Source organism: Microchirus variegatus, assembly GCF_963457635.1.
Source record: "Microchirus variegatus genome assembly, chromosome: 23".
NCBI lineage: Eukaryota > Metazoa > Chordata > Actinopteri > Pleuronectiformes > Soleidae > Microchirus > Microchirus variegatus.
In genome coordinates this window covers 10,007,736-10,020,939 of record NC_139824.1, presented here as the reverse complement: position 1 = coordinate 10,020,939, position 13,204 = coordinate 10,007,736, and the positions used below count along the sequence as shown (strand labels likewise).

Sequence of the window (13,204 nt, the reverse complement as noted above, 5' to 3'; positions counted from 1 at the left end):
GTAGGGAAATAATAAAGGCACCAAACCACTAGATGGTGCAAATGTTAAAACCATGATTTTTAAATCCAAATCCACAGTATTTACAGCCAGTTGTGACTCAATATTTATAACCTGTATAAGTTACTCAGTAAGCAGTTCATTAAGTTAATGCTATAGGTTAAACAATGCTTGAATTGGGAAAATAGTGCAGTTTAGTCAAAGGCAGTCAATTGGCGGTGTCTTCAGTGTCTTCCTGTGTGGTCTTTGTCCTTACAGCCACCTTTTGTTACGATCAGAGTACTTGCAAATAGTTTTTAGGGACCAGGGCCCGTTTCCCTCTTAAATCACCCATGAACCATTCTTCATCTAAGGACTCGAGGTTGGTTACAATATCCCCAAACTGTGGAAGAGGAGATAATGAGTGGTGATCATTTTTGCTCTGTAAATGTGTCGTATGTGAGAAGAACAATTTTACCCGATCATACCTGCAGAGAGAGTTCTTCATCGCAGTCTGACTTAAAGTCATATAAAGCCCTGCCTCTGTCGCCACTTGGTGCAGCCTCACTCTGCGGTAAAGTCGATGACTGCTGACCTGCTGAGCGAGGCAAGATACAAAACCAATGAGTTAATGATAAATAACTGTATAATAAAGTTGTGTCACATTTAGCTTCAAACAATGTTTGAAAAGGTGGTGTGAATTTTTCGCTTTTTAAGCACATTTACAACAATATTTGTTAACTTAGAAATGTATTTGTAAATAGTTAATATTAAATGTTACACCTAAATGTTACATTTAATGCAAAATAAACTAAATATTTAGCTAATATGGAAACTCACACTGCCGGTAATCGGAAGTACCAAAATAAAAGAGGTGTTTATAGAACAAAATAACAAATTTAAACCACCTTAGCGGGGGAAATAAACACTTAAAAATTCATTATCGTGACAATAACTACCTAAAATAACAAACAAAAAAACAAAAAAATGCTAAAAAGTGATTTTCAAAAATCCACACCACTTTTTCAAACATGTATAAAGCGAAATGTTGCAGTTATTTTCACATTTCCCAAACAGCACCTCATAAAGTATTAGTCAAGCCACACCTGAACAAAACCTACTTCAATATTAACCATTTTGTCCATAAAATATGAGAAAACTGAAATATGTCAATCTATTTTATCCAAAATCTTAAAATGTCTTAAAATCTTTGACTAATTAAGATAGTTAGCCTAATGCTAATCCATCTTACCAGCCTTATTTTAAATACTTGCTAGAGTTAGCTAAGCCTTGTTAGCATTTAGCTTACCAACTTTAGTATGTTAAATAACTAAAGGAGGTTAGCTAAATGCTAATAAGCAACCATTTTTAAATGCTGGTAAGGCATAAACATCGAGCTAACCACCGTTAGTAGTAAAATACCTAAATGCTAGCTTACAATTAGTTGTAAGCCTTTTGTTTGTTTGTTTTGGATTTTGTTATAGAGAAGTAAAGAAACCAGAAAATAGACGCTGACAGCATTTTTCCACTATATTATGTCATAAGAAAGACAAGAATAGAAATGAGTTATTATTATAAATGATTATTATTATCAACAAATCAGTTACTTTTGTTTACCCTGACGACATGGACATGCACAACACTTTGCTGCAAAACACCCAGTTGTGCTCTTTGTTATTGTCTTTATTACCATCAGTAATGACAGTAATGAGTTTGGGCGTTTTTTCCCTTGCACCATGCTGTCATTTCATAAGAGCAAAAAAAAAAAAAAAAGGCAACACTTCGTATTTCATACCCGTGCTGCTCTCAACAAAAGCTGCGGGGAACATTCCTTCTCTGCCGTTGAGTCTGCCGCGGCTCCATTCAGCGCTAAGACGCTGGGTCACCAGGATACGGTCGCCCTGCTGAAAGGACAAGTCATCCTCCGACTTCCCGGCATAGTCGTACTGAGCCACCACCCAGTCCACACTGGGCTGAGACACCTGTGTCCAAAGAAATGTTCAATCGCTTCTTTTACAGGAGTACGGAAGAGGATTAGGGCCACACAGGAAAAACATATTTGAGTTTCTGACTTTAAACTCAGAATTTCTGACTTTATTCTCATAATGTCTGACTAAACTCAGAAATCTGACTTTATTCTCAGAATGTCTGACTAAACTCACAATTCTGACTTTAAACTCAGAATTTCTGACTTTAAAAACACAGAATTCAGACTTTAAACTCAGAATTTCAGACTTTAAACTCAGAATTTCAGATTTTAAACTCAGAATTTCACATTTTAAACTCGGAATTTCAGACTTTAAACTCAGAATTTCAGACTTTAAACTCAGAATTCTAACTTTAAAACTCAGAATTCAAATATTGTTTTCCTGTGGCCCTAATCCTCTTCCTTTATTCTCAAAATTCTGCCTTTAAACTCAGAATTTCTGAATTTAAAACACAGAATTCAGACTTTAAGCTCAGAATTCTGACTTTAAACCTCAGAACTCAAATATTGTTGTCCTGTGTGGCCTGTGTAATCCTCTTCCCTACTGGAGACACTTAACTAAAATGAATACTGCATTTATCCAATTATTCGTTACCTGAGAGGGTTTGGCAGGCTCAGTATTTGCAGCTGGAGAAGTCACCATGCCTGTAGGAGGGAAAACATGTCTTTATAATCGTTATTTAAGATGAGAAGGATCTGACAAGTTACAGAATAATTAATCTACATTAAATCTATTATAGTAACCTAAGGGGATTTAACATTAGATGGTTTCATAAATAAATCCAGCATTTGTACGTGTAGTTAAAAGACAAAAAAAAGCTGTAAAGGGAATTAGAGACAAAAGATCCAATAATTTGGTCTAGACAACTGTGTGGGGGTTTTATGAGCACATATTAATTCCCAGAATCATTAAATAATTCCTGATTCTCGTGGCTACAGAAATAGTTGTAAGTGTATCAGGGCCTCGTGTTTTGTGACGAGAGACAAACAGTGATTTAATGAAACAGAAACAGAAGCACACATTCCTGACATGCCACAGAGGTTAATGCTAACACAGAGGAAAAAGATGGCAGAGAGGCTCTTTGTTGGGGAAAAACACAGAGACACTCTTTTGTTTTGATTGAGGATCAAAAAGTGTCACAAATCCAAGGTCCAGATCAACACAAAGGCAATAATTTGACTTTACCAGGCAGTGCTATGCCCTTGGGCTGCGGCTGCTGCCGACTTGGAGGCGGAGGCAGATCTTCGATGATCTCCACAAAGTTAAGAGGGAAAATTCCAGATGCGGCGCCGTTCTGTCCCCGAGCCCAGTCCTGTCCGCAGTACTCCGTCAGCCGGATCACATCACCCTCGGTGAAAGACAGCTCATCACTGTGCTCGCCCTCAAAGTCAAACCTCGCCTTACAGCGTGGACCGCTGCACAGGGAACAACGTTTCACACATCAGGTGTATTCAGGTCTACGGAAGATGAGTGATGAAAACATACTTGGGTTCTCTGACTTTAAAGTCATAATTCTGAGTTTTTAAAGTCAGAATTCTAAATTTAAAGTTAGAATTCTGAGTTTTAAAGGAAAATAAAGTCATAATCCTGAGTTTAAAGGAGAATAAAGTCATGATTCTGAGTTTTTAAAGTCAAAATTCAATAATAAAGTCATAATTCTGAGTTTTAAAGTCAGAATCGAATTCTGGGAATGAAGTCATAATTCGGAGTTTAAAGTCAGAATTGAATTCTGACAAAGTCAAAATTCTGAGTTTAAAGGAGAATAAAAACACAATTCTTAGTGTCACAATTCTGAGTTTTTAAGTCAGAATTCTAAATTTAAAGTCATAATCCTGTGTTTAAAGGAGAATAAAGTCAGATTTCAGAGAGTATTTTGAAGCAATTCTGACTTTAAAGTCAGAATTATGACTTTAAATGAGAATAAAGTCAGGATTCTGAGTTTAAAGTCAGAACTCAAATATTCTTTTCCTGTGTGGCCCTAATTCTCGAGATTGTATGTTTCTAAAAAAATAAAATAAATAAATAAATAAAGGTACCTGAGTGTTGCAGATGGAGGCTTCGGTTTCCGTTCAGGCAGGGTTTTTGTTGAATCAGACTATAAAAAAATAAAATTTTACATACATATTGTACATGATTTACATTTTATACAAGGGCTTGTTGTTACCGCAGAGTTACGTGATTACGTTTCAAACCATTTCAACAGTTCAAACTCACCAAGACTTTGACATAATTGACAGGAAAGAACCCGGTAGATCCGCGACACGTGCCTCTGCACCACTCGCTGTCCACCGGCTCCACCATGGTCACAATGTCTCCTGCTTTCAGACCCAGCTCTCCTGGACCCTCTTTGTGAACAAAACGCACATCATTGTTAACTAGCACATTACTAACACAGAGACATATTGCATATATGCATATCAATAGTCTAAGTAACAACAAAAAGCATGTGTCACCTGGGTAGAAGTCATAAATAACCTGCATCTTTTGCCCATTACTGCCGCCATTTGCTGAAGCACTTGGTCCAGGACCCTGTAGAGAAACACAACAAAGATTTAAAGTGGAAAACAAGCGTCAATAAAGCAGTTTTTACTCACGATTGAAGGACAAGTTACCTGTGGTACAGACATGTCAGAGGCAAGGGGAGTTATGACCTTCATGCGAGACTTCTGGACTCTGCCTCTGATGTCTCCAGTTTGGCATTCGAACATATTCTGGTCAATTTCCTCGACCAGAAGAAGCACTTCATTTTTCTGTTGACGAAGACGTTTCAAGCAAGTTGTGGAAGTGAGACTTAAAGGCGCCATATGTAAGAATGTGGCCAAAAACGGTTACTACATTCAAATTCAAAACACCGAGGTCTTTTAGGTTTCGTTTTCTGACGTAACTGGCAACCCGTGGTTGCTCGGCAGCTGAGATTCTACTGACTGCAATGATTGGTAGACGGCGGTAGGTGGTGCCACATGCCAAAACATGATTTCAAAACATAAACATGATTTGCAGTCTGCAAAATATTTTTTTGGATGCAAATATTTTGTCTGTACTGTTGTTGTTGGTGAGTTCAGTTTGTTATATGAACATTATTCCTGAGCCTCTGTGACATATTAGGACGATTTTATGACCAGTTGCTTTAGATTTATTACATAATGCACCTTTATAAATGATAGTAATGCACTTTTATTTTATGTGTGGAACAAAAGCAAAAGTCACCTGAAATGACAGCTCTCCTGTACTGGTGCCGTTGTAGTCGAGGGCTGCAATTCCGTGAGGGAGTTCAAGCTGGAGAAAGAAAGAAAGAAAGCAAAATGTGTAACGTTGAAATACGCGTTTGAAATACACAGCGCACAGGTGTGCAGTGGGATCTCCCTCACGGTGTATTTGTTGTAGAGACGATGGCCCGGGCTGGGTCTCGGAGGTAAGACGGGTCGTTTCCTGTGCGACGTCTGTGTCTGGGGTTTAGGTGAAACCTCCCAGGAAACGGAGTGACCTGTGGCCTGAAGGCTGGGAGCAGGAGGTCGTCCCGGGCCTGGTTTGGCTGGAGGAGGGCGAGGTGGAAGGGTCTTGGTCGTGCTTTGTCTCCTGAAGTGAAAACACCATCATGATGAGTGAGGAGTATCTTACATTTTAAAATGAAAGGATTTTTAACCCCCCCCTGCCCTCACTTACCGAGGTGGAAGCGATGGCTCTGGCCCAAACTGCAGAAGATTGAGCATTTTTATTAGCACTAAAACGGTACCAGAAACCATAGTAACCATTCAACAACACACAAGTATTCAGCCACAGCGAAAGGCAAAGCGTTCATGGGATTACAAACAGTTCATTTGTGTGTGAAAAGCTGGAGGAAATCAAGCAGGAACAAGAATGCACTACATCACAAAGCCTTAAAATGTAAATGTAAAGTACAGAACGTACATATTTTATGATGTAATTTTAGCTCTGTGGATTAGGAAATAATTACCTGTTGAGGAAGGATGGGCATCGAGCTTTGCCTGGGGACCGCTGTTTTAAGGGAGCCCACAGGCTTCTGAGCAGGAAGGGGAGGAGCACTGTCCTGAAAATTACCCGAGACTGAAAAGAGACGAGCTGTTACCATAACGCCATAAGTTTTCATTTCAGACAGAAAATACCGCCGTCAATCTCGACTCACATGAATCAGCTTTGCTGGGGACTCTGATGGTGGTCGGTCTCCTCGTCACACTTTGCCTGGGGAAGGAGGCTCCGTTGCTGTCCACGTTACGCTCGGGCTCGACTGGCATGTGATCTAAATTTAAAAAAAAGAAAAAGGGACAGTGGACGTCTTACAGCAGTGTATTTACGGCTGTATGCAAAGCTCGGGCTAAGCACAATGGTTAGTCGATCTTTGGTCTGAAAAGAAATAAATATCTGTCTGTTGTGTGTATGCAAGTCTGCCTTGACTGCATCCAGGAACCTTAATTTGGAGCTGCTTGGTGAATGAAACAGCAGCTGTTCCAACACTTTTCGAGGGAGTCTCTGTTTATTTATTTTTTTGCGAGAATGTGAATAAGACAAAACTTTCTCGTCAGGTATATGCACACAGAACAAGTCTTCATGTGACAATAAATTGTCTTTATATAAAAGCTGTGATTGGTACATGCAGCCACCGAATTTCAATATCACGATCATGACTGTGATTTAAAAATGTGATTGTGAAGTAGAATTGACTCCTGAAACTTCTAAAAAAAATAAAAAAGAGAAAGAGAAATAACTTCTGAAACTAATGGCCTGTGCTTCTTGGTGCTTTCAGCTATAGAGCTGCTAAAGTATATGAAACTGTCTTGCTTTACTCGCTCTGTGTGCTTCTTCAACACCAGCTCACTAGCTACCTACTCAAACTACTCTAAACATATCGACTGATGAATGCATTATTTGAGTAGTACTTACGCGTGAGAGTGTTCTCGTACTCGTTCTCGTTGAACATGGACGCCGAGTTGTGGTTGTTGATGTTCAGGTTGGGTTTGAGTGGCTCCTTAGGAGGCTTCACTGGAGGAACAGGAGGAAGTGGTGAAGGTTCCTCTTCATAAACGCTGTTGTCTCTGATCAGACCGGGAGGACGCGACCGTGGTGGAACGACACCTTTGCTGTGTAAAATCTCTAACTCCTCTTTTATAGACATCCCCACGGGTTTCTTCGGGGGCAGAGGTCTTGCCGCTGGTGTGTGGTTTTGCGGTACATTTGCGTAGGTGACATTTTGACTGTTGTCATCAGCACTGTTGTTAAACGTAGGTTTAAGAGCCGTGGATGGTTTAGCAGCGACTGGAGGTTTGACGACGGCCTTCCTTGGTCGTGGTTCTGGTTTGACTGGTTCCACTGCATTTTCCTCCTCGGCGCAGGCCTGGCTCTCGAAGGCCTGGATCCTGGCCTGGATGTTACGATGACTGCTGGTGTTCATCTCGCCAACAGCATCTTCACTTTGCGAGGCCTCGTGTGATTGGTCGACAGTGTCGCTTCTCTCTGCACTGAAGACCTCTAACAGTTCCTTTAAATACTCATTCGAGGATTCATACTCTGGATCGGCGCGAACAGGGTCACGACTTTCACCGAGACTCACCAAAGGCTGATCTCTGACCTCGTCTACGATTGCCTGCTTTCGGTGTTTTCTACGAGGAAGTGGCACGGGGCGTGGCAGAGGTTCTGAGCGTAAAGACGAGGGAGTGGTTTCGGATGCAGAGAGATGGTTTACCGGAAAGTCCCAGCGGACAATAACAGATCTGGGTTGACTGGGTTGCTCTGATGTTACGTTAGATCCACTTTGGTCCTCAGTGCTTGTCCCCGCTGTCTTATCAGGAGGTGAAACAGTTTGACTCTCTGTGTCTGCTGCTCTGGGCTGCGACGGTCTTGGTGGCTTTTGTGGTTTTTTACCTGGAAACACATGTCGACAGTCATCACGTGTGGAGCCGAAACAAACCAAAGGTGGAGTTTAAACCAGGAGATACTTTTATACGTCTTACCGGCAGATGTTTTCCCAGCGGCGGCGGTGCTGCTTTCCCTTTCAGGGTCGGTCTGCGTGGCGCTTGTGGAGATGAAGGCGGGCTGCCGTGGAGCAGCGGTGGGCTTTTCCTGCGTCTTCTCTTGAATCACCTGGTCATAGGACGGTGGAGGCTGAGTCATGAAAAAGAGCGTTATGTGTATTATTTTCCCCGTAAACTACAGCTTTATTTACATGTGTGGAAAGAAGCTGGATGTTCTTTGACATCCAGGGAACCATCTACACTGTGGAGGGGTGTCAAACTCATTTTCACTGAGGGCCACAACCTCAGAAAAAGACTTTGAAGCACAGGTGATTTCTTCAGTCACAATAAAGCTAGCTTTCACTGCCTCATAGTTTTTGGTTGTGGCTTTTGTGAACACATTCTGCTGCGATCGCAGTTTGCCTTTTAATTCTTTGAGAATTTGTTGTTTTTCTTGAAGGCTAACTTTGGCATACTTGGCCGACTGTAGATTGTAGTCTTTGACGACCGACACCGCCTCATAACACAAAAGACATACTGGTTTTTCTCCTTGAAGCACAAACATGCATTCGCCTTCCCATCTTTCTTGAAACTGCCTTCCATCTGCATCAATCTTTCTCTTCCTGGACATTTTGGGATCATTTGTGGATATTTCAATCTCAATTTCATTCGTCGCATGATGCATGTACAATGATACACTGCAAACTAGTCGCGGGATGCCGTCACTTCACGGGTAACACAATCGCCAATGCATTGTGGGAAATGTAGTTTGTGGTCAACACACGCCTTAAAAGCAGCATAGACCTCGTGGGCCACATAAAATGACGTGACGGGCCACATCTGGCCCCCCGGGCCTTGAGTTTGACACATGTGCGGCTAACCTACAGTATGCATGGATTTATATAACCAAGCTTTGTTCATTGTTTCATTCGTGGGGCTGCAGTCCTACCTGGGAGACGGTCTGGACATGTGAAGACCAGCTGGATTGAGGGAGAGAGGGGAGAACCACAGAAGGTCCGGAAAACCAGCCGTTAGTGCTCAGAGGTTCTGCGGAGACGATGGTGATCTCTGGTCGTCTAAAAAAAAAAAGGACAAACCGTGAAAAGACACTGTTAAGATCTGAAAGACAACCAAGATACATCCACTAATCCACCCGTTTTATTCTCTTTAATGACTCAGTCGAGAACGAAACATGGTTGATGGAAACTATTTTTACATTACCTTCTGTCTCTGTGATGTTCACACTGAGAGTTGCTTCTGGCTGAAGAAAGAAAACACAGTTAAGTTTCCATGTTCCTTTCAGCAACCTGTCGCTTCATTATCAGCTCATTTAATATAAAATGAAAAACATTATAATAACAAAAAGGTTAATATATAAAGTATGTTACAATGCTGATTTGGCATTGCGTTCCTACAAAACATACTTCCACCAAGGCCGCTCCGTTTCCCACAGTGTCGGTAAACTGCCTTATCTCACAAGGTTAGCAATTGTCCTGAATTTGTATCCTGATCACCACCAAAATCTGTGATTTACGTCCTGACTTATGCTGCTCACAATCCGACGGGAAAACAAGACGGATGTGGAAAAAACTGCTATAAAGAACGTCAGCTGTACTTACTTCGTTTGATCGCAGCTCGTAGAGTCGACAGAGGCCCTTGACTGTGATGCAGAGCAGAAGAGGAAAAATACCATTTATCATTGAGGTGCAAACACACACACACACAGACTCATACCTCAATACTGAGTCAGCTGTTATAGGAATCAGTTCACTTCCCTCTGGCAGTACAATACACTCTATATTGCTTGTTTACTCCATTAATACCATTTTGTTTTTGCATTGATGTAAGACTTTAAAAATGTATATGTTTAAATATCAATAGGAAATTGTATAAAAATGGAATAAGAGGATAAATTATTGGAAGAAACTTGTGGACATGACTTTTGTAACTGAGATTTTGTTTTTTTTTAAATGATAGGATTAATGTAATGCTATAAAAGGAGTATTATGATATAAAGCTTATGTTCCATGGACATCATTTTGCCTGCACATAAACTGGAAAAATAACAGTATGTATGTATAGGATGATTAATAAATGTAAAAGTTCCGTTTGACAACATGACACAAGACAACACAACTTCCGCCTCCCAGTATTAGCATAGGTTACGTAAAGCAAAAATACTTGTATTTAGGTTGAGGGCAATTTTATTTATTTATTTGACCTATATTTAAGTCAATTGAGAACCATTTATGATCATTTACAATGACGACCTGGCCAAGAGGCAGCAATAGAAACAAAGCAGACAAAGGATACATCAACATCCAGTTTATAAAGGATTTAATTTAGAAACTTCCTTATTACACCAGGAAAAAGAATAACATCCCTTCAAATCCTGGTCCTTAACATAAACAAAGTACATATACATCATTAAAACAACAGCTGTTTTTAAATCTCCAGATCAGAAACCAAACCTCAGGCTGTTTTCCTCCCAGAGTTGTCGACGTATTCTTTCCTACAATCCATTCAAATCTATCATGACTTGACTCAAACACCATTATTCCCTTTTTTGCCAATCCCCCTTTTCTTCTTTAAGAGTTAACCTGATCTCCGTCATCCACCTGACTCTTCACCAAAGCGACAGTAAACAGAGGAGGCTGACACACACAACAGTGGGAGGGTGATTTAAACTATCAGGGGAAAAAAACAACTATCACCTCCCTCCTCTCTCTCTTTATCTATCTCTCTCTCTTCCACGTGATTCATTCGATTGATTCATTGATTGATTTATCTCAAAATGTGCTTAAAAAAACAACAACAACAACAACAACATGCTCACGTTGACCTTCTCCCCGTCACTCGCTGATGTTTTTCACCAGTTCATTGTTTGGGTTCAGTCACAACATCAGCATCAGCGGATCTCACTGTTAAAGGGACAGTGTCCATTTTAATCAGAAGAAGAAACGACATACCTGTGATGCAAATGCTCCTGTTTGGTTCTTTCAGGCTGATCTGCAGAGGAGGAAAAAAAACAAGAGAGGCATTCGTTATGATCAGGGAATAAAGAAAACAACACTGTATGTCATGTTTTATAGTGATATTCACATATAATATGAAGCGGTACATTTTAAATGAACAAAATCTTATTGATGTTATGGTGGAACATGGACCTTATGAGGAAAGTCCAACTGAAAAGTCTATCTAAAAGTCACAAAACCTGCAGAAATCATACTAAAATCAAATATCACCATAAAATCCTCTTCAATGCTCAGCGACAATGACTTAACACATCGGTCTCATGCAGAGATTTAAGATTAAGTTTGTCTGTAATGAACGCGGTGGTCCAAAAATACAAGGCTCATTCTGGGAAAAACAACAATTCATACAAATCAGGTGGTTGTACACTTGTTTAAAAATGGATTTTATCTCCAATTTCAGCCAAATTTGACCTTAAAATTTTACAGACTGGAACGTTAAAGTTAAACTGCACACTGAGTCTTAACAGGCTTTAATCGTCTTTGAAGGAAGCTATTTTGACATCAACTAATACTCAATTTTATTTCATTTTGGGAATGAAAGGTGTGTCTCAGAGTGGCCGTTCGATGATCACATGACACGTTTATCTCTGCAAATTAGTACAAAAAAACTGTATATTTTTTGGTGAAGTGTCCCTTTAAATATTAAAAATGTAAAGCTTCTGTTGAGCTGGTTCTTGTGTGTGTTTTGGTGTCAGTTGATGCTTTTAGAGCAATATTAATATCAATATTATTGTATAATCTATATAGGTATAATGAAAATGTCTATTTTTTACTTGTATTCAATTAGCTCATCATGAAAATGAACAGAACAATGTGACTATGTACATATATCATGGAGATTGTTGATGTTTTTTGTGAGGATAAAGTAGCACAAGAAGAGAAATGAACAGAATTTAAGTTTCAAAACAATATCAGACATCAGTAACAAACATCTACTCCTAAATTCATCCTTTCAATTTTTCAAAAATAACGTTTATTAGACTCACACTGACTCAAAATATTTAAACTGTAGTTTGCTACGGTTTACCAGAAGGACTGCGTGTGAACTAGAAATACCAGAACCAAACCCTAGCCAACGGAACATCAATTAAACCTTGACGAACCAGTTAAGTGTTTGATGTAAATGAAGCAGAGTTAAAGTAAAAGTTGTCAGAAATAAAGAAGTAAAGCACAGACGTGCGAAGTACGTACTGTAACAAAGTATTTGTACTTCAAAATCTTAATGAAAAGTGTGGAAGCTGTTAAAAGGGACCAGCTCTATATTAAAGTACTGTAAGAGTATTTGAATACGTCATTATAATCCCTGTTTGTGTAAAGGTCAGGTGTTTGAATATGGTTATGCTTATTGTTATTGTATATCCCAGATTAAATCCATCATAGCTATAATATAATGAACAAAAACATTGGGACAATATCTTTTCAGCAGGACTGTTGCCAGGACTTTTTGAACAAGGTTGAAGACACAAATCTCACATTAATTGTTTATAATTAAAGGCAAACGTACAAAACTACATATTAAAATATGTAAATGTGTCAATAAAATGGGTCAAAGGTCACAAAATGTTTTTCCCCTCCATGACAGATGTCATTTAAAATTGACACACAAATTGAGATTATAGAAGCCAAGAAGACACCAATAACTGCCAAAATTATTATTTACAAAGTACACACAAAAACCCTACTGAATTACAGTAACGCGAGTAAATCTCTGGTTAAAAGGTCAATTAAATGGATTAAAATGACAGAATATTGTCATACAAGGCAGAAAAGGAACAGCATGTACCTGAGCTAAGGTGCAATCCCAGCATCAGTCATGCATTTACACAAACAACACATGTATAAGTACAGCCATGGAGTAGATTTCACATCATAGTACACAGATAGAGTAGAGAGAAACTTCAGCCTCGGACACTGAGACAAACAGAGAGTGAAAGCTTGTTGTTAATGCCTCAGGCCTGAAAGCTCGGCCCTCGTTGGCAGATCCACCTGTTACACCTGCTGCTTGTTGTCTGTGTGAAACCCTCACTCTGACAGACTCAGGTTACACTTGAACAACATGTGAAAGGACACAAAAATAAAGACACTAAAGACTGAAGAAACGGCCAGAAGTTTCAATCATCATCATCACCACGTCCTCTGTGTTATACCTGGATGTTGTTAACTCTCTCTCTACTGAACAACAATAATGACTCTTACCTGTTTCATGAGTCAAATCTAGCCGCACAGTTCTGTTAACATC

The 13,204-nt window shown here is 39.7% G+C and overlaps 1 protein-coding gene across 1 annotated transcript in view; it reads right to left on the bottom strand.

Annotated features, from left to right (window-relative positions):
• Positions 1-137: 137 nt before the first annotated feature.
• The window catches only part of sh3d19 (SH3 domain containing 19), a gene marked incomplete at its 5' end in the record, with an annotated part of 16,443 nt that continues 3,376 nt past the window's right edge, over positions 138-13,204 (bottom strand). Inside the window, 18 exons of the mRNA XM_083909366.1 lie at positions 138-379; positions 465-574; positions 1,772-1,958; positions 2,559-2,608; positions 3,150-3,379; positions 4,001-4,059; positions 4,179-4,309; positions 4,418-4,493; positions 4,577-4,714; positions 5,172-5,240; positions 5,333-5,540; positions 5,628-5,656; positions 5,920-6,029; positions 6,109-6,222; positions 6,864-7,841; positions 7,931-8,081; positions 8,880-9,006; positions 9,152-9,191. Of these exons, the coding sequence (XP_083765492.1) occupies positions 272-379; positions 465-574; positions 1,772-1,958; positions 2,559-2,608; positions 3,150-3,379; positions 4,001-4,059; positions 4,179-4,309; positions 4,418-4,493; positions 4,577-4,714; positions 5,172-5,240; positions 5,333-5,540; positions 5,628-5,656; positions 5,920-6,029; positions 6,109-6,222; positions 6,864-7,841; positions 7,931-8,081; positions 8,880-9,006; positions 9,152-9,191 (2,915 nt within the window). The 3' untranslated portion in view covers positions 138-271. The remainder of the gene's footprint in view (positions 380-464; positions 575-1,771; positions 1,959-2,558; positions 2,609-3,149; positions 3,380-4,000; positions 4,060-4,178; positions 4,310-4,417; positions 4,494-4,576; positions 4,715-5,171; positions 5,241-5,332; positions 5,541-5,627; positions 5,657-5,919; positions 6,030-6,108; positions 6,223-6,863; positions 7,842-7,930; positions 8,082-8,879; positions 9,007-9,151; positions 9,192-13,204) is intronic.